At 39.2% G+C, this 22,374-nt stretch overlaps 1 protein-coding gene across 1 annotated transcript in view; it reads left to right on the plus strand.

Annotated features, from left to right (window-relative positions):
- Positions 1 to 463: 463 nt before the first annotated feature.
- Positions 464 to 22,374, plus strand: part of LOC124963281 (sulfotransferase 1C1) — a 31,150-nt gene continuing 9,239 nt past the window's right edge. Inside the window, exons 1-3 of the mRNA XM_047522906.1 lie at positions 464 to 690; positions 9,586 to 9,781; positions 11,533 to 11,661. Of these exons, the coding sequence (XP_047378862.1) occupies positions 9,610 to 9,781; positions 11,533 to 11,661 (301 nt within the window). The 5' untranslated portion in view covers positions 464 to 690; positions 9,586 to 9,609. The remainder of the gene's footprint in view (positions 691 to 9,585; positions 9,782 to 11,532; positions 11,662 to 22,374) is intronic.

Consider the following 22,374-nt stretch of genomic DNA (forward strand, 5'->3'; position numbering starts at 1 on the left):
GCTCGAGACCCCACAAAGACCACCAGAGACCATGATCAATGCAAGCAACAAAGAGTCATTTATTAGCAAGCTCGAGCCTGGTCCTCTGCGTCCTTAACCAGTGACGCTAAGAGAGGCCCCCAGCCCTCGTTAGCAGGGTTTTTATAATGAAAGGCAAGCCGTTTTACAGTGTTCTTTTAATTGGTTAACATTTGAACAGCTAAACATTAGTCCTCCTCTGGTTGGGTCCGGCCAATCTATTTGATTCTCATTGGGTCCTGCCAGAACTGAACGGTCCTAGTGGAAGAAGGGAGGAGGGAAGGGGTGAACTATGCAGGAGATGAGTCGGGGCTAAGCCCCGCTCCCGTCCTTGACGGATAAGGTCTCCAGGCAACCGCACATTCCTCGGACAAATATCTCTTAACAACCTTGGTAAGCACAGGGGCCCAGCAGTCCTGTTTGTCCTTGAGACAGTTAGCAGCACAGATACCACCCTGCTCTCAACAGACACCCCAGCCTACCCTCATGGAGGAAGCTGGCCTCCCAATTAAAATGTGTCTGCTCTAAGATGAGGCCAGGATCTCTTCAGTGGAGCCCACACGACAAGGGCAAGGCCCCATCAGGGTTCTCTGGCCGGCTTGCACTGCCTGTTCATAAGGATCCTATTGAGAAGAACAGAAGCACAGCCAGACAGCAGATTAAGGAGCCCAGGTAGGCAGATCGCAGAGTCTGAGGACCAGGGGTGGATGGCCTTCCTTCCTTTCCTCTAGCTAGAGAGAGGGTTCCTTCCTCTTCACCTGCGTTCTCAGATGAAGCTTGGGCTACACAACCACAGACACTTCCATCTAGCGGTCTGACTTCATAGGTCTCACAAAGCTCTTACCCAGGTGGACAGGAGGGCCATGCTGCAGGTGGGACCCCAGCACCTGAAGTCTTGACCCAGTCTTTATACCATGCCAAGGCCTCAGGAGAGGCAGAAGGAGGCTCTTTTGGAACTATCAGGATCTCAGATGAACAAGGCTCAGAGGTCCCTGAAACAGTCACCCTTCACCCCAGTAACAGATTGACATGATATGAAAAAGCCCTACAGGCACTTAGGCATGAAATTGGTTTGTGGAGACAGTACCTTGTCACCTGGCAGGATCAAGTGAGTGGACTGTCCTGTGGCCTCCTGGCACTCTCTAAGCTCCACTGGAATGAGAACCTCTGAGCTGGGACCCACCCCTCAGGTGAAATTGTAGTGTGTAAGAAGGGACCAGGCCCCAGGGACCTCCTGAGATCATTCCTCAGGGCCACAGCAGCAGTGTTGGCTTCTGTGCCCATCACCCTGCTTTGGAGCACAGCAAAAGTCCACGAGGACACAGTAAAAGCATATGGAACGTGAAACAAGAACATCCCTGACCCAGCAGGGCACGTTCACACCCCAGGCGGGGGACCTGGACAGGCCTTCTGCAGAAAGCACTCTTGTTCCCTAAGAGTCCTGTCTCACTCAGACCTCTACGGTCTCAGGTGTGATAGAGGCTGGATCCCGGGGCTTGAAACACCCAGGCAGCCCAGGGTGAAACCCTCTCCTTCCCAGAGAACGGGGAGCTTGCCATGTGCCCATTTCATCTTCCCATAGGGAAATCTGCTGGCCAGGGCTGTGTCCGCAGCGATGATCACATGTAGCTCATTAGGCCTGGCAGGAAGCAAGCTGTAACTCAGGAAGAAAAAGATGCCTTCCCATCTGATCTGTGGATAAGCCCAAAGTCACTTAACAATGACAGAAATCAGGTGTCCGCTCTGTGCTGCCCTAAGACCAGCCACAGAAGGACCAAGTTGCAGATGTGGTTCCTGGAATTGAAAAGCAGAAACTAGTTTGCTTATAAATTTTTGTGGCCAAGTTTACTAAGTGTCACTGTTTTCCTATGTCATTGAAATTATTTTTGCTAAATTTAATGTGTTTAGAAGCACATTTAATTTAAGAATTTATTTTTAGGTACATGTTATTTATATTTTTACTCAGTCTAATAGCTTTAAACCATTTATGCAGGGAGATCCTTTCCATCAGTTTACAGACTAAAGTTTTGTTTCCTTGTTATTTCTTTTTCCCTTAAGCCAAAAATAACAGATTAAGGAACTTCCAGTTCTGATTTAAAAAACTGGCAAGAAAATTTGAAAAATCCTCCCAAGACAAAGACCAAGAAATTCTAGATACATGCATAAAACCATTTTTTGAAAAGTGGAGCTGAGTGTAGAGGGAGAGAAGGGAATTTCAAAGTGCCCAGAATGAAGACTCCAACATCCGGGCACCGCATGGCTGGACGGGCTGCCCCACGGGGCGGGGCGGGTGTTTCAGGCTCCTGAAGGTGAGGAGCGTGGGCCCTTGCAGTGAATGGAGTATGATGAGCAGCCTCGTACAAATGCAAATTCTAGAAAGGGCTCTAGAGAAAACTGGCTCCCCCACCCAATAGGGGAAAAGTAGAAATGCTCAGCTGTGTAATCCTGGACGGTAAATGAAAAAGTCTGTGCTCAGAAAATGCACAGAAAATGGGTCTGTGCACAGATCAAATCACCAAGCTCATTTAGATCCCAGCAACCCCCAAGACAATAAATTAACACAAAAAAAAATCACAAGTTAGAAACATCCCTGAGCCACCTGGTCTGGTGGAGACAGAAGCCCTCAGCCAGGGCATATAGCATTCTGACTTATGTCCCCACAGAAAATGAACTTCATCCAAAATCAAAAGTTCATTCAAAAGCAGAAAGAAAAACAGCATATTGAGGCCTTCTAAAATGTCAGGCAAGGTAGCACAGATATACAGTCATTAATATCGTAAAATGTAGATTAGTCAAGACCCAAAAGAGAAGTAAGTGTATGGAAAAGTAGATGTAGCTGCAGAAATATCCTTTAAAAAGCTGAGCTGGCAAAACTGTAAGGGAAACCCAGAGAAATGACAAGGAAGTGAAAGTTCCCAGGTAATGGGACGGTTCTCACTCAGACAGCCAGAGGGACCGGGGGCCAGGAACCAAAGCCCAGGAGCCCAGAACATGTGGAGCTTGCTAAGGGACCAAATCCAGTGAAAACCCACCTGGGAAGAGAGGTGGCAGATAGACTCCCACTGCCTTGGTGGGCATTTTGGAGGGAAGGAGGAAAATTCTCCCTGAAAATTTGAATCATGAGCTGCCTGTCCTGTGTGTAGGCAACTGATGTAACATAGTAGTCTAACAACAAATGGGACTTTGTTTTTCTCTTACCTCTTCTTTAGAAAAGTTGGGGGCAACGGGGAGGACAAACAATACTTGTGAACCCTCTCCCAGATTCGCTTCTAGGTATTTTCTTCACATTTTCCCCTTCTGTGCCTCCTTCCCATAGTTATGTGCGTATGTGTGTATTTGCACAAGAAAGCAAACATAGATATGCACTATTTTACGGAACCACCTAAAGGCACAGTCAGGGCACTGCGACACTGCAGCCCTCTGCAATTCAGCTGATATCGCTAAGAGTAAGGCCGTTCTCCTCCCTCATCCTAACACTAAACATACAGTGGAGGTCAGATTTTCCAATGTCTTCTAAAACTTTTTTCTATTTTAGAATCCAGGACGTTTCTTGCATTGCCTTTGTGTACATCTCTTTAGTCTTTCTAACCTAGGACTGTCTCCTCTGCCCAAGCCATTTTGTCTTCTTTGGCTGCTTGTTGCTACATGATATTGATTCTTTTGAAAAATTCAGACCAGTTGTCTCACAGGATGTCCCATTCTCCAAGAGTATCCGGTTATTTCCTCAGGATTAAATTCGGGTTAAATATCATTGGTAGAGCTCTTGGCATGTCCTGCTCTTGATCTGTGATTGTCTGAAGCAGACCCAAAATGCCAAGTCTTCCTGTTATCCAGGTGCTAATTTAAGGTGATTGTCCCCATACCTCTTCCAGAGGTTCTAGAATAGAATCTGTTGCCTTGACTTTTCCAGCTTCTAAAATTCTCCTGCATTCCTTGGCTTGAGGCCCCTTCCTTCATCTCCAAAGCCAGTGCCACAGCATCTGCAAATCTTCCCCTACACACACAAACCTTCCTTCTGTCTCTGTTCTTCATCTCTGTTTATCTTAACTCTGAATCTGTCCTCACGTCTCCTTTTCTGACTCTGACTTCCTGGCTACTCATATAAGGCTCGTGCCCAGGATCAACTCATCTCAAGATCCTGAGCTTAATCACATTTGCAAAGCTCCTCTTTCCACATGAGGTGACATATTCACAGGTCCCAGAGTTATGATTTGGACATCTTTGGAAGCCATTATTGTGTTCAACACTCCACTCTTCTCAGTGCTGTGGGATTGCAGAAGAAGCCATTGGAAGCGCTGCTTCCTGTTCAGAAAGCCAGGGTGAAGTGTGTCCCAGTGAGGAGCCATGACAGCCCCTGGCAATAGCATTCCCCCGAAGTTCCCCACCCTACAGCATAGCATTGGAAGTTCAGTCCTGGATCAAAGAAGTTATAGTGGTCCTAGGGTGAGGGGCGCCCCGAGGTAATATTTATGGACATAAGGGCTCTGCTTAGATTCATTCTTTTTATTCAATTATTTAAGTTTTAGATTACAATTTATTTAGTTTCTAAGCACATTCATGGTTAAGCCTATGTACTATACATTCCTAGAAAGCATGTAGACATTGTTAAGGTGGCACTAACAATATATTTTTATAATTTTTTTTTATTTTTACAGACTGCATTTTGATTCATTGTATACAAATGGGGTACAATTTTTCATTTCTATGGTTGTGCACAATGCAGATTCATACCATTTGTGTAATCATACATGTACACAGGGTAATGATGTCTGTCTCATTCCACCATCTTTCATACTCCTGCCCCTCCTTGCTCTCACTTCCCTCTACATAATCTAAAGTTCCTCCATTCTTCTCTTATCCCCCCACCCCTCCATTCCCATTATGTATCATCATCCACTTATCAGGAAAAACATTTGGCCTTTGGATTTTGGGGATTGGCTTATTTCACATAGCATGATATTCTCCAATTTCATCCATTTATCTGCAAATGCCATAATATTATTCTTCTTTATGACTGAATAATATTCCATTGCATACATATACCACAGTTTCTTTATCCATTCATCTGTTGAAGGGCAACTGGGTTGGTTCCACAATCTAGCTATTGTGAAATGAGCTGCTATAAACATTGATGTGACTGCATTATTGTAGTATGCTAATTTTAAGTCCTTTGGGTATAAACTGAGGCATGGGATAACTGGGTCAAAAGGTGAATTCATTCCAAGTTTTCTGAGGAATCTCATACTGCTTTGATAGGCAGAATTAATATTGTCTATATGGCCATTCTACAAAAGGTGCTATACAGATTCAATGCAATTCTAATTAAAATCTCAATGATGTTCCTCACAGAAATAGAGAAAGCAATCATGAAATTCATCTAGGAGAAAGAGAGGCCTTGAATAGCCAAAGCAATCTTGAGCAGAAAGAGTGAAGTAGGAGGTATCACAATACCAGAACTTAAAATATAGTACAGAGCAATAGTAACAAAAATGCCATGTATCAGCACCAAAATAGACAGGAAGGCCAATGGTACAGAATAGAAGACACAGAGACAAACCCACATATATAGTTACCTCATACTAGACAAAGAAGTCAAAAACATACAATGGAGGAAAGATAGCCTGTTCAACAAATGGTGCTGGGAAAACTGGAAATCCACATGGAGTAAAATGAAATTAAACCCCTATCTCTCACCCTGCACAAAATGCAACCCAAAATGGATCAAGGACCTAGGAATTAGACCAGAGACCCTGCACCAAATAAAAGAAAATGTAGGCCCAAATCTTCATCATGTTGGCTTAGGACCAAACTTCCTTAACAAGACTCCCAAAGCACAAGAAAAATCAAAGAATCAATAAATGGAATGGTTTCAAACTGAAATGCTTTTTCTCAGCAAAGTAAATATTTAACAATGTGATGATAGAGCACACAGAATGGGAGAAAATCTTTTCCACGTGTACTTCAGACAGAGCACTAATCTCCAAAATTTATAAAGAACTTACAAAACTTTACACCAAAAATACAAAGAACCCAATCAATAAATAATTCCATTATTAAAACATATAAGAATTATGAGTTGGGTCAAAGGAGATGTACAGATAATAGGTCTACATTTTCTAAATGAACAGGGTAAGTTCTTTGTGTATTCTGGGCTGCCTCCTGGTAACAGATCATTTCTGCACATCAACGTGGCCTGAAACAGATCAGAGATTTTGACATCTCTGGGGATAAATGAATAATTCTGACCCCTTCAAGACATGGTATCTGAGGTGGAAATAAAGCTATAACTGGATGACTGGGCATTGAAGACTCATGGTCAAAGCTCAGTGAAGTGATATTTTAGAGAGTTTTGAAGAATGAGTTAAAAATTGATTACCCACAAGTCATGGCACAGGCACTCAAAACTAGGGTCCATTAAAAGTCTAAGGCTGTTTAAGACATGGAAGTAAGTTTAACGTGGGCAAAGTGTGGACCATGGGGTGGAGAGTGAGACCACATGAGATGGAATGTCTGCTGGGGACCAGAGTCTCTTCTCACTGAGGCTTTCTCTAGGATAGTTGGTAGCTTGCACTTCTCCAAATTTGGAAAATTATGTCATTGTTAATATGTTAAACTTCCACTCAAACCTAGAACAATTTCTAAAAGAATTCAGTTAGGATGTCCCCTCCAGGGTTATGGACTCAGCTCAGTGGCAGAGCACTTGCCTAGCAAGTGCAAGGACTAAGTTCGGTCCTCAGACCTGGGGGAAAAAATGTGCCCTCTCTTTAGGAGGAAGAAGTAGCACTAAGGAGACATTGTCAATGGCTACCTATGTCAGCTGTGGTGGCCCACTTTGTGCCTTCGAAGCCACTTCTTTTGAGATCTGTCTCCATCACCTAATGAAGCCATCCTGTCAGGGTCTGGTGACCCATTAACTTTGGCCTTAAGTAGGATCATGGAAGACTCAGAAAATATGTGTAGTGGGGCTGGGTGCCCTGAATCACACTGCCTATTTCTGAAGCATCAGTTGTACTTGCTGGTAGATATTAATAGCTATGTCATGAGGAAGACTAGAAGACATTTCATTTTTTGAAATACACTTTATTTTTAAGAGCAGTTTTAGGTTTGCAGCAAAACTGAGCAAAAAGTACAAAGAGCCACATGATCCAACCCTCCCCAACCCACACCCACATGCACATCTGCCCCTCATTATCAACAGAGCAGTGCACTTGGTACAACTGACAAACCTGCCCTGATGCTTCACTGTTACACAGAGTCCATGTTTACTTTAGGATCCACTCTACATGTAGGACATTCCATGGGTTCTGACAACAGTGACATGGATCCACCATTGCTATATCATACAGAGCAGTCTCACTGCCCTAAAAACCCACTGTGCTCTTTCTATCTGATCCTCTTTCCCCCAATCACAGGCAAACCCTGATCTTTGTGACTTCTTCACAGTTTTGCCTTTTCCAGGATGTCATAAAGTTGGAACCACACAGTGAACAGCCTTTCAGACTGGCTTCTTTCACCTAGTGGTAAACATTTATGATGACCACATGTCTTTTTGTGGCGTGATGGCCATTTCTTTTGATCATTCAATAATATTCCATTTTTACATAAAAGAAAGTTCGTGCTTTAGGTCCCTCCTCCAACTGTCCCTTCTCCTCCACCGGTGATAAGTCTCACCTCCTCTGACCTTAGTGACGTGGATTCCTGTGAATAATTTAACACACAGTCAGCATGGACAACTTGTCTGTCACATTAGAAGGGAAGAACTGTGTCTTCAAAAGGTAGGTGTCAAGATTGGTTTTTATCCATTCCAGAGTCCTTTTTTTCAAATGTACATGGAAGTCCCAGATAGAAGACAGGTAAAAATGAACATGCTCAGGTCAAAAGGTGTTGGGAGGTCAAGACAGAACCAATCTGCTTGGGACACATCATCCAGATCTCCCAAAGGAACAGGGGTATTCAGTGTCCCCCAAGCAGCTACAGCTGCCTAGAAATGACTAACCCTAAGGAATGGAATCCAGGGCTGGTAAACTAGGACCAGGAGACAGAGCCGGACTGAGGCAAAGGATGGATGTGGAGTGCCAAGACAACAGAGAACAGCAAAAGGTGGCAGGTCCCAAAGCCAAGCTCCATTGCTTGTAGTTGCTCATGCGGGTTGACTGCTCTAAATGCTGTGATGGGAGAAGAGGCCTCAGAGAGCGAACATCTCATAACTGAGTGACCGGTAACTCAGGAAACTGTTTATTACATATGCAATAGCTAAGTCATAGAGAAATCCGAGTGGTAGCCTGATCCCTCATGGTGTAGACGAGAAAAGCAAAACTCAGAAACAGGAAATGAATGAAACGCCTAACACCACACCCAGTAACCTTCTCCCACCTCAAAACCCCTCTAACTGGGCAGAAGGCTATCAGGAGAATTTGGATAAAGATTTACCGCTTAAGTCCTTTTTAATTCTATTTAATAAAATCCTCCTCAATATTTTCAATTATATTTAATTTAATGCTCTTTTTAAAAATTACTTTGTCTAACAATAACAAAAAGAATAATCTTAACTATTAATCCCACAGATCTAATAAACAAGCTTATGAAGATGCTAACTCCATTTCTCTTTAACATTTACAAATCTGGCAAAATTGAATGAAATTTCAACCCCAAATTCCTAAATATTAAATTCTTCAATAGCATGTTAACTATTAACTTCAAATTTCATCTGTTAGACGTTCCAACATACTGTTATTAAACATGACAAAAAGATTCTTAAACTTACAATAAAAATAGTAATGCTATAGTTTGATTTACTTTATTACATTTCTATAGTAAATTTAATTTTGAGACTGTATGAGACTGAAACAAAATTATCTACCATAGAAACAAACATCACATCCCAAGCAAGTCAGAGTTACTCCTCCAAGCAAATAGAGGTCACAGACTTAGCTGGCTGATTGCTCTTCAGTCAGAATTTTGGGGTTTGGTATACAATCTGCGATTGTAGGCATTCAGGGGGATTTCTGCCATGCACTCTGTCATGCTGTTGTCTGTTGATGGCCACTGTATAATGAGGAATCCCAAGAGGAGCTTGAATAATTTCTCCAAGCTCTATAGTTACTCAGGTCAAATGCAGTTTATTCACCCTCTCCCAGCCTGCCTCAGTGACAGTCAACCTAAGTCTTGATTTCATTCTGGCTTCTTTGTGTTGTTCAAACCTGACAAGAGCCCATGACCCTTTTGACCCCTCTGCCATGGGTTCCTCATATCTCTACTTGTCACTCAGTTCTCAGGCAGGTAGACTCTGAAGAACCAACCCAAGGCAGCCAATTTCCCAGATCTGTTTTCCTCCCCAGTATTTATCTCTGTTTGAGATGCATTTGTGTCTTTATTATTGCTACACCCTGAAATACAGCTATTTTAAGTGCTCCATACTTCCACACTTTTGACTTTTCTTACTTACATGAATATTAAACATACTCATAGGCTTCTATCATGCACCTCTCCTGACTTTCTCCAAAGAAAAAAATTAAGAAGTGACTGTTCTAAGTATTAGAAATGACAAAAGTATACCTTTCTTTTAAGTGCCTGTCAAGTCCACATACTAAGATGTCCTTGGAGAAAATGAAAGATCTCCACCTGGAGGAAAAATACCTACAACCAGAAACCACAGAAATTAATGGAGTCCTCATGACCAAGATGATAAGTGATAACTGGGACAAAATCTGGAATTTCCAAGCAAAACCTGATGATCTCCTCATTGCAACCTATGCAAAGGCAGGTGGGTGTGCAGAAATAGCAGTAAGTGACATCACCTTTAGTAAAGCAGGGATACTGGAAGGTGGACTCCTAATTTTAAAAACAATGTAGGGTTTCTCCAGGACTGGTCCCTGGAAAAAATGAAAACAATGCTCACTCATGAACACAGATGCACTAGCACCCAAAGATCCTCCCTCTTATTTAGGTCCTTGGTAAAGAGCGAGATGGTCAGAATTGCAAAGGAATAGAAAAAAATTAAAAATAATGTAAGAGCACAGAATCTAAAAAATAGTATGGAAGTTCTTCCAGTAACTCTTGGCAACCCAGGAACTCCTGTGCTGTTAAACTCTCCTGGAATGAACAGCAGCCCCTGTCCCTCAGATATTCCTCCTAGGGAGAAACTGACAAGGAAATGAAGCCTTTCTGCCCAATAGAAACTGTGCTAAAAGAGCTGGGTCTAAAACCCACATGAGTATGGTGGGATGCATCTGGGAAAGGGCAGGTGATGTCCCAGACTCATAAAATGAAGTGGACTGTGTGGGGAAAAGAATGGTCAGAAAAGGCAAAAGATACCTCAGGACTGTGCAGAGTAGAGAAATAGGAAACATGGCCTCCAGGAAAGACGTGATGAGGTGACTGATGATCTCCTGCATTTTCTGTATTAATAATTCCACTCTGTGTGACCAAGTGAAGCAAAGAAGCGTAAACTGGAACCAGTTTGAAAATGTCCACCTCCTGTGAGCCTTTCTTACGCTTCCCAGCATGAGGAATATGCCTGCCTCTCCCCTAGCTCTTGAAGTTTCCACTCTTGGCTTGCCCTGCCTCCTCAATGGAGAGGCACATTCCATTCCTGCTTCCAGTTTCCATTCCAAGCCTTACACTTTTCTCCTCAATTAAGCCTACCGACCCCTCTGCAGTAAGTCAGCCTTCCTCCCATAGTTTAACTTTTGCCTGTCCATATGTCTATTTATATCCTCTTCTGTATCATTTAGAGTTCAATTTGACTGCAAATATCAGAAAACTCAAAATAACACAAAAGAAAAGTTGTCTGTACGTTGGTAGTCCAGTGCTGAAATAGTGACTGCACTCATCGTCAGCAACCCTGGCTCCTTCTAACTTTCTACTCCACCATCTTAAGGTGTAGCTTTTGAGTCTGTCGTTCTGTACAATTGCTAGAGTTCCAACCATCACATTCCAAATGGCATCCTTTAAAGACAACTTGCCAGAATTTAGTGCCCTGGCCATATCTAATTGCAAGAAAGGTTGAAAATGTAGTTTTTTACATAAATAGTGATATGTCCAGCTAATATTTGAGGATCTCTTAATTTGAGAGAAAAAAAATGAATAGTAGCTAGACAAGCAGCAGTCTCTGTCATATCTCCTCCAATAAACATCATAAGCTTGTTAGAGGAGGTTCATTGGTTAATTCACCTTTATGTCTCATTACCTTTGATTCAGTATTTATACAACCTATCTAGGTCTATCACCTGCAAATCCCTATGCTAAGTACTAGTACTTAGTACTTAATGCAGAGAACAGAAGGTGTTGCAAGGAAGCACATGTTATGAGCAGATCGTGGCAATGAGTATGGAGGGGCACCAGTGCTCAGAGGAGGGCCCCACCCACTTTGGTTGGCACAGAGAGAAGGTGACACATGGGATGATTCTGCTCAATATTCAGAAAGAGCAAATTTAATGAATATATGAATAATCAAGGAAAATGGACCAAATTGTGCCATGAGTGGATGGAGTTGAGAATGATTGATGCCCTTAGGTACAACCTGGACACAGGAGATTGTGGACATGATCCAAAATGACGGGGATGTGCAGAAATGCCAGAGGGCCAACACCTTTGACCGGCATCCTTTCCTAGAGTGGTCATTACCTCCACCTCTCAACTCAGGTAAGTGTACCCAACTGGGACCTAAGAGGTTGTTACCACTGTGCAGGGTCAGTGTTCACCTAAGAAGAAAATCATCTCCCCTAGCCTCTTAGAAAATAGTTCCAAATGAAACTGAGAAGGAATTTGAAGATAATCAAAGTCAAACAACTAGGAAAAAAAGACTTCCAAATTTCTTTGCTAAGATATATGATTTGGCAGCCTCAGATGCACATTCCCTCCTTATGCTTGAGCATTTCAATGTAGAGAAGGCACGTGCTATGGTTTGGGTCAAAATGTCTCCCCAGCGTCCACACAGTGAAGGCTCGAGCCCCAGGTGGAGCTGAGAGAAGGTATAGGATCTTTGGTGGGTAGGGCCTAAGTGGGAAGTGATTACATCACTGGGTGTGCCCTTGGAAGGGGGACCGACCCCATGCTTTCTGTCTGGCACTTCCTGTCCACGAGGTGAGGTTTTTTGTTCCATCACACACTCTCACCATGAGATGCTGCTTCACCACAGGCCCAAAGCAAAAGGGCCAAATGGCCATGGACTGGAACCTCTAGAACTGTGATTTAAAATAAATCTTTCCTCTTTATAAGTTGATTATCTGAAGTATCTCTTTTCTTGATGGAAAGCTGACTCACATAGCAGGATTGAGAACCCATAGCCCCCATTGATTAAGAACCAAGTTCTTGGAATATAGACACTGAAATATTATTCAGCCATAAAGGAGTGAAAGTCTGTCATTTGCCTCAACTTGAATGTGACTGAAGAACATTATGTTAAGTGACATAAGCCAGACACAGAGAAACAAATACTGCAAGTTCTTGCTCACATGTGGGAGTTAAAAGTTGATTTTGTAGAAATTGTAGAATACAAGTCACTAGAGGCTAGAAGGGGAACCAGATCAGATACTGAATAAGGAGCATCAAAATACAGTTAAATAGGAAGAGTTTCAGTATTCTATACAGCACAGTAGGGCATCTGCAGTTTACAACAATTTCATTATGTATTTTATAATGACTATGAAGAGTTCAAAGTTTCCCAACACAAAGAAATGATAAATTTTTAAAAAGGTGGAAATGCTAATTATTTTGACTTGATGATTGCACATTGTATACAATGTTAAATTATCATAGGACCCCATAAGAATGTACCATTTTGTGTCAATCATGTCAATTATTTTAAATGTGTTTTAGAAAGCTACATTCCTGTGTCATTCTGCTGCCAGCTCATGGAAGGATTAATTCAAATGTATTTTATCTAAAATCTGTCTATCAAAGAAATGTCAAATTTATATTATAACATTATCAAAAAATGATCATGCTTCACAACAAATATACTAAGAAATGTAAGACACAGCATGCTGGAAGAGTCTGTAATGAAGTTGAGAATAAAGAACAAGCTTTATTTTTATTTTTTGATAAATTAGACTTTATTAAAATTAAAAATTTCTGCTCTGCTAAAGACACTGTACAGAGAATGAAAAGACAAGGCTTGGACTGGCAGATGATTTTCACCAAACACATATCTGACAAAGGAATTATAACCAGGATATATAAAGAACACTCAAGACTCCATTATAACAAAGCAAACATCTCTCCCCATATTTAAAATATTTGCATGGACATTTATATTTTTAACATTTATTTACTTTATTAACTTTGTTTTTGACACTGATAAATACTTTAGAAAATTTTTTTCATACATGTATATAGGGTAAAAATGTCTGTCTCAATCTATGGTCTTCCCATCCCCCCCCCACCCCACTGCTCCCCTCACTTACCTCTTTACAATCCAAAGTTCCTTCATTCTTCCCTACCCACCCTCCACTATGGATCATCATTTGCTTATCAGAGAAAACATCTGGCCTTTGGTTATTTGGGATTGACTTATATCACTTAGCAGGATCTTCTACAGTTCCATCTATTTCCATGCAAATGCCGTAATTTCATTCTTCTTTAAGGCTGAGTAATATTCCACTGCATAAATGCACCACATTTTCTTTATTATTCATCTGTTGAAGAGCATCGAAGGTTAGTTCCATAGTTTTGCTATCATGAATTGAGCTGCTATAAACATTGTTGTGATTGCATAGTATGCTGATTTTAAGTCCTTGAGTATAAACTGAGAAGTGAGATAGCTGGGTCAAATGGTGGATCCATTCCAAGTTTTCTTAAGAATGTCCATACTGCTTTCCAAAGTGGCTGCACCAATCTACAGTCTCACCAACAATGTATGAGTGTGCCTTTTTCCCCACATTCTCATCAACACTTATTGTTTGTATAATTGCTATTCTGACTGGAGTGAGATGAAATCTTAGAGCATTTTTGATTTGCATTTCTCTAATTGCAAGAGATAATGAAAACTTTTTTCATATGTTTGTTGATCAATTGTATTTCTTCTTCCATGAAGTGTCTGTTCAGTTCCTTATCCCATTTATTTATTGGATTATTTGGTTTTTTTGGTGTTAAGATTTTTAGGTTTATTATATGTCTTAGAGATCAGTGCAGTAACTGAGGTGCGGGGGGTAAAGATTTTTTCCCATTCTGTAGGCTCTCTCTTCAAATAGTTGATCGTTTTCTTTACTGAGAAGAAGCTTTTTATTTGAGTCCATCCCATTTATTGATTCTTAATTTTACTTCTTGTGCTTTAGGAGTCTTGTTAAGGAAGTTAGATCCTAAGCTGACATGGTGAAGATTTGGGCCTACTTTTTCTTCTGTTAGGCACAGGGTCTCTGTTTTAGTGTCTACATTTTTGATTCACTTTGAGTTGATTTTTGTGCAGAGTTAGAGATAGAGGTTTGATTTTATTTTGTACATATGAATTTTCAGTTTTCCCAGCACCATTTGTTGACTAGGCTATCTTTTCTCCAGTGTATATTTTGGCACCTTTGTCTAGTATGAGATAACCATGTTTATGTGGGTTTGTCTACGTGTCTTCTACTTTGTACCATTGGTCTACATGTCTATTTTGGTGCCAATACCATGCCTTTTTGTTACTATTGCTTTGTAGTATAATTTAAAGTCTGGTAGTGTGATGCCTCCTGCTTCACTCTTCTTGCTAAGGATTGCCTTGGCTATTCTAGGTCTCTTATTTTTCCAAATGAATTTCATGATTGCTTTTTCTATTTCTATGAAGAATGTCATTGGGATTTTAACAGGAATTGCATTGACTCTGTATAACACTTTTCATAGTGTGGCCATTTTGACAATACTAATTCTGCCTATTCAAGAGCATGGGAGATTTTTCCATCTTCTAAGGTCTTCTTTAATTTCTTTCTTTAGTGTTCTGTAGTTTTTATTGTAGAGGTCTTTCACCTCTTTTGTTAGATTGATTCCCAAGTATTTTATTTTTGTTGAGGTTATTGTGAATGGAGTAGTTTTCCTAATTTCTCTTGCAGTGGATTCATCACTTATGTCTAGAAATGCGTTTGATGTATGGGTATTGATTATCCTGCTACTTTGCTGAATTCATTTATTAGTTCTAGAAGTTTTCTGTTGGTATTTTTAGAATCTCCTAAATATAAAATTATGTCATCAGCAAATAGTGATAGTTTGAGTTCTTCTTTTTCTATTTGTATCCTTTTAATTTCTTTGGTCTGTCTGATTGTTCTGGCCAGGATTTCAAGGATGATGGTGAATAGAAGTAGTGAAAGAGGGCATCCCTGTCATGTTCCAGTTTTTAGGGGGAATGCTTTCAGTTTTTCTCCATTTAGAATGATATTGGCCATGAGCTTAGCATAGATAGCTTTTAACAATGTTGAGGTATATTCTTAGTATCCCTAGTTTTTCTAGTGTTTTGAACATGAAGAGGTGCTGTATTTTGTCAATTGCTTTTTCTGCCTCTATTGAGAGAATCATATGATCCTTGACTTTAAGTCTATTGATGTGATGTATTACATTTATTGATTTCTGTATGTTGAACCAACCTTGCATTCCAGGGATAAATCCCATTTGATCATGGGGCACTATATATTTAATATATTTCTGTTTGTGATTTGCCAGAATTTTATTGAAAATTTTTGCATGTATGTTGTGAGGGATATTGGCCCAAAGTTTTCTTTCCTTGATGTGTCTTTGTCTGGTTTTGACATAAGGGTGATACTAGCCTCATAGAATGAGTTTGGAAAGTTTCCCTCCTTTTCTACTTCATGGAATAATTTGAGTAGTATTGATGTTAATTCTTTCGAAGGTCTTATAGAACTCGACTGAGAATCTATCTGGTCCTGGGCTTTTCTTGTTTGGTAGGCTTTCAATGACTTCTTCTATTTCTTTGTTGAAATTCATCTATTTACATTGTGTATGTCCTCCTGCATCAGTTTGGATAGATTATATGTCTCTAGAAATTTGTCAATGTCTTCCATATTTTCTATTTTATTTGAGTATAAATTTTCAATATAGTTTCTAATTATCTTCTGTATTTCAGTAGCATCTGTTGTGATATTTACTTTTACATCACAAATTTTAGTAATTTGAGTTTTCTCTCCTTTTTAGTGTGGCTAAGGGTTTATCAATTTTATTTATTTTTTCAATGAACCAATTTTTTGTTTTGCCAATTTTTTGAATTGTTTCTTTTGTTTTAATTTCATTGATTTCAGATCTAATTTTAATTATTTCCTATCTTTTGCTGCTTTTGGTGTTGATTTGTTCTTTTCTAGGACTTTGAGGTGTAATGTTAGGTCATTTATTTGTTGACTTTTTATTATTTTAATGTATGAACTCAATGCAATGAACTTTCCTCTTAGCACTACTTTCATCATAGTAGAGATTTTGATATGTTGTATCAGTGTTCTCATTTATCTCTAAGTATTTTTTATTTCCTCTTTGATTTCTTCTTTTATCCATTCATCATTCAGTAGCATGCTATTTAGTCTCCAGGTGTTGAAGTATCTTCTATTTTTTATTTTATCATTGATTTCTAGTTTCATTCCATTATGATCTGATAGAATCCACGGTAGTATTTCTATATTTTGTATTTCCCAAGAGTTGATTTGTGGCATAACATATGGTCTATTTTAGAGAAGGATCCTTATGCTGCTGATAAGAAAATGTGTTCACACATTCAGGGTTATTATTGAGATATTATTTGTATTCTGGTCTTTTTTGTTTATTTTTGGTTTTTAACGTGACTTAGTTTCTCCTTTCATTGACTTTTCCTTTAGTATAGTTTCTCCTTTTGCTGTTTTTTTTTTTTTATTTCCTCCTCATGGAATATTTGCAGAAAATGTTCTATAATGCAGACTTTCTAGTTGTGAATTCTTTTAACTTTTGTTTATCATGGAAGGTTTTTATTTCATCTTCAAATCTGAAGCTAAATTTTGCTGGATATAAAATTCTGAGTTCAGATTCATTTTCTTTCAGAGCTTGATGTTTGCTATTCCAGGATCTCCAGGCATTGAGGTCTGGGTTGAGAAATCAGCTGAGATCTGAATCAGTTTCCTCCTATATGGAATTTGATTTTTTTTTCTCTCACAGCCTTTAAAATTCTATCCTTATTCAGTGTGTTAGTCATTCTCATTATAATGTGCTGTAGTTTTGTATATTTTGGGTCCTATAAGCCTCTTGTACTTGATTTTCCAATTCATTTTTTAGATTTGGGAAGTTTTCTGGTATTATGTCATTAAAAAATTATGCATTCTTTTGGTTTTATCTCCATGTCTTCGTCTATTCTGATGAATCTTAAATTTGGTCTTTTCATGTTATCCCATATTTCTTGGAAGTTCTGTTCATGGTTTCTTAAACCATCTTCTCTGTGCGGTCAGCTTTATTTTCAAGATTATATATTTTATTTTCATTGTCTGAGTTTCTGTCTTCCAAGTGGTCTAGTCTGTTGACTTTCCATTGAATTTTTATTTCAGTTTATTGTTTCTTTCATTTCAAGGATTCCTACTTGATTCCTTTTTATAATCTCTGACTCTTTATTGATGTGATCTTTCACTTCCTGTATTTTCTCTCCAATACCATCCTTTATTTCAAAGATCAAGCTAACTATGTATTTTCTAAACTTCATCTCTGACATTTCTTATACTGTGTTGTCTATGGATTCTATTGTTGGAACACCTTGGTTTGTTTGAGGCACTTTTTTCCCGTGTGTTTTCATGTTGCTTGTGTATCTGCTTATCTAGCGGTATGGAGCTGAGGCAGTACAGATTCTACCCTGTAGCCGTTTAATGTCCCTGAAGTCTTCCAGTACCTCACCTTTAAGGGGGAGAACAATATTAACAGCACCCAATGCAAATGTTATACCACTTTAAACCAAATGGTTCCTTTTAAGGTGCTTATAGTTTTTTTACAATAAACAGACATGAAGTTTTCAATTATTGTTTACAATATAAGCAGTAAGTTTGACAAAAGGGTTTACCGTTTTAAATGATGGACAATGAGAGAACAGAAGTAGTGTAGGATGTGATGTTTATGCAGAAGAGGGAGAGAGACAGAGGTAAAAATTATAGTAAGAGTGAGGGAGGAATTACTAGAGGATGGCTTTAGTATGAGAAAAGTGAGAAAGAGAATCTAGGGAGACAGGTAGGTGGGAGAAAAAATATGTACAGTTTTTTTTTAAAGTAAAATATAGGAATTCACAAAAAAAATGTATACTATTCAGACATCCCACACATAAATTGATGTATAAAAAATATTTGAATTTAGAGATAGTAGAGGTGTGAGACAGAGGGGAAAAAAAAAAGAGAAAAGACTCAGTGGAAAACTGAATTATTGCTTCCATTGACTTTCAAAAATGTTCTCAGCTTCCCTTCTCCACAGATAGGTGGGATTGTCTGAAGTTTGATGTTAGCGCCAGTCCAGTGGGTGCCAGACTGGTTGGGTGGGTGAGCTGATAGCAAGATGACCTCACACCCTCTTACTGTCTTCCCACCTGCTGTAGCTAGCCCCTTCCATCCCTGTGCACTTCAGGACTCACTCAGGTGGAGATAGCCCAGTTTTCTTCAGTTTCTTTGACCTGTGCTCCCCCAGGGAACTGCCCATAATCTCTGACTTTCCACGGGCTTGCCAGACCCAGACTGGCCCACACAAACCCATCTGCAGTCTGATGGACCTAGGCTTCAGCTTCCCCAGCCCTCTCTTGCTGCAATCCCAAGATCTCAATGTCCTTTCAACTTGCAGAGAGACCACCAGGCCTGTGCTCACACAACAGAGTCACCCTGAAAAGAGGCAGCCAGATGGTGGCCACTACCACACTGAGCAGATAGATCTCAGGTGCAACCAGACCTGCAGGTACCCCAATGTATCTCCAGCCCTGGCCTGAGTCTCCAGACTGAGGTGTCCATGCCCTGAGGTGGCAGCGGCCAAGGTAGCAAACCTGCAGACCCTGGATGTTATCCCAAATGGTGGCAGCCACATGTAACCAAACCTGTGCGTTCTGTGCAAATGGACTTCCAGGTAACAGCAGACAACAGGTGATCTGTTGGTGGTCTGCAGGTGTTCTGCAAGCTAATGGTGAATGGTCGGCAGGTGGATGTTGGGCAATGGGCAATGGGTAGGTGAAAGGCAGGTGATGGGCAGACAAGAGACAGGCAAATGGGCAAATGGCAGATGATAGATGGCAGTCAGTGAGCAAACTGCACTCAAAAAGTAGGTGATATGCTGGCAGATGGCAGGTGATCCCTGTGGATACATGGGGTAAACAGCAAGGGGTTGGTGAGCAGTGAAGACTGCCTCACAGAGATACAGTATTTACTCTGCTCGAATCTTGAGTTATGAAGTAACAAGGAATGCAAACTCCCTCTAGTCCATCATCTTGGATCCTCCAAGAACAAGTTTTAATAAAGTACATAGTAATAAATGGGAGCTTTGGCAATAGAAGATAACCCAATGGTGAGAAGGCAAAGACTTGGGAATCCAACAATTCTGCTGGAAAGGCTGTTGAGATTCTTGACCTTGAATAAGTTATTAAGCATCTCAAAACCTAATGTTTCTTTATTTGTAAAATAATAATACCTAGTATTTATTAGAAACCTATCTATTGAGCCAATTATTCCATCAACCTTTGTTGAAAACCTAGTCTTTCCTTCCATTGAATTGCCTTGACCCTTTTGACAAAATCAGTAACAGTACAGCATGGCTGTATTTCTAGATTTTCCATTATGTGTCTTTTCTTTGTGTATCTATTTTTATTTCTCTATTACATGTAATCTCATTTTGATTACTGTAGCATTATAATAATCTTGAAGTGAAGTTGTAGGTCCTTCCAAGCTTTTCTTCTTTAATATTGATTTAACTATTATAGGATCTTTCACTTCCATATAAATTCTAGAATCAGCATCCTATTATTAATGTATTTCTGTTTCTCATTGCATCTGTTATATTTTGTTTTTTATGAATGGTTACTTGGTTATTTGGTACCCAGATATTTGTTTTTACATTTTATTAATTTAACAGGGTCTTTAGTGCTATCAAGTTCCTCCTCCTTTGTTTCATATGAGAATTGAATCCTGCTTTATCTAATAGCACCACAATCCCTGCTTCTTTCTATTTGCTTGTTTTACCTCTCTTCATTGTGTTATTTTGGCCTTTAATAGTCAGTGTGTTTTAGAAAGTTCTCATATTCCTCGTATAATTAAATTTCCTTTTATGAGTCAATTTGAAAAATCTTAAGACTCCTTAATTTAGAAGCACTGACACTTATTGATATGACTGATTGATAAGTTTAATGATAATTGTGTCAGAGTCAAAATTTTTATATATTAAAATTACCATGTATTTATTATATTTACTGTGTGTGATTTTTTTCTTCTTTTAAAGTGTGTGTAGGATAGAGCTCTTATCTTCAAAATTTATAAATTCTACAAAACTTTACACCAAAATTACAAAGAACCCAATCAATAAATGGACCAAGGAATTGGACAGAAACTTTACAGAAGAAGACACAGGCAATTAATAAATAAATGAAAAAGTGTTCAACATCTCCAGTAATTAAAGAAATGCAAATTAAAACAACTCTTAGATTTCATCTTACTCCAATTAGAATGGCTATTACCAAGAACACAAACAATAATAGATGTTGGCATGGATGTGGGGAAAAAGGCACACTTTTACATTGCTGGTGGAGTTGCAAATTGGTGCAGCCACTCTGGAAAGCTGTGTGGAGATTCCTCAGAACACTTGGAAGGGACCCACCTTTTGAACCAGTTTTCCCACTCCTTGGTTTATACCCTAAGGACTTAAAACCAGCATACTACAGTAACACAGTCACATCAATGTTTATAGCAGCTCAGTTCACAACAGCTAGACTGTGGAACCAACCTAGATGCCCTTCAACAGATTAATAGATAAAGAAACTGTGGTATATATAAACAATGGAATATTATTCAGCCATAAAGAAGAATAATATTATGCCATTTGCAAATAAATGGATGGAATTGGAGAATATCGTGCTAAGTGAAATAAGTCAATCCCTAAAACCAAAGGCCAAATGCTTTCCCTGATAAGTGGAGAATGATATATAATGGGGTTGGAGGTGTGGGAAGTGAGAGAAGAATGGGGGAACTTTAAAAATGTAGAAGGAAATGAAAGGGAGAGGGGATATGAAAAATGGTGGAATGAGACAGACATCATTGTCCTGTGTAAATGTATGATTACACAATGGTGTGAATCTACATCATGCACAACCATAGAAATGAAATGATGTACACCATTTGGGTACAATGAACCAAAATGCAGTCTGTAAAAAATTAAAAGATAAATTAAGAAAACGTGTGTGTAGGACTTTTTGTTTGAGTTTTTATTGTTTTGTTTTGTTGATGATTAGTAAAATTTCTTTCTTTCCAGTGGTCATCTATCTATAAATTACTACCTTCTGTAAACTGTTAATTCTCTTTTCTCTTACTTAATCTTTTATGATCTGATATTCTAGTTTCAAAGGAATTCTCTGACTGAAGTCAGTGATTTTACTCAAATTTTTGAGTTGCATTCTACTTCATTGTAATCTATAAGATTTACACATTACTTTACCCAGGACTTCACTTGTATTTTAGTTCTTGTACTAAATACTGTGAAATATTCCCCATCAGTACTTTCAACAGTGTTCTGGGTCATTTCTTGGTTTAATGAAACTTATTCTAGTAGATAGTTAAGGAAAGGCTCCTGTGTGCTGCATTTACTGACTTCTTGACATTTAATCATTTATTCTACAACTTTGGTACTTAAAGCACAGCTGCACTGGTTACAGTATCTTTTATTCACAAGTTCCTTCCTGAAGCCTCTTTAAAATACCATGTATAATTATAATGTCCTAATAAAAAAGTAAACAGAAATTTTTTTAAAGTAAAAAGAAAATGTTATTCCACAGTTTCCTTGTTTTTAATTCTATGTTTAAGAAGTCTGATGCAAGCTTTATTTTCTCAACTTAATGAATTATTTCATCTGTTGCCTGGAGGCCCTTTTCTTCAAATGTCATAACATAATGATGTTTCATAATTGATCACTATAAATCTACTTCCCTGGTACCCACAGCTAAGATGTAAATTAAAGTCCTCGTTCCAGAAAGTTTGTTCAACTTATGAACTTAAAATTAATTCCATCCCACCAGTTTTATTTACTTCTCAGGAACTCCAGTGCAGGCCAGTGTTGAAACGCCGTCACCTGTCTTCTATTTCAGTTCTTTTTACTTCTTTCCTTTTCTCATTGTCATTCTCTTAGGTATTTTCTTGTTTCCCTTCAATGACTCCTATTAAGTTTTTCTTTCAATCTTTTCTCCATTGTCTACCTCATAATTTA

The sequence above is a fragment of the Sciurus carolinensis genome, chromosome 13 (genome assembly GCF_902686445.1).
Source record: "Sciurus carolinensis chromosome 13, mSciCar1.2, whole genome shotgun sequence".
Lineage (NCBI taxonomy): Eukaryota > Metazoa > Chordata > Mammalia > Rodentia > Sciuridae > Sciurus > Sciurus carolinensis.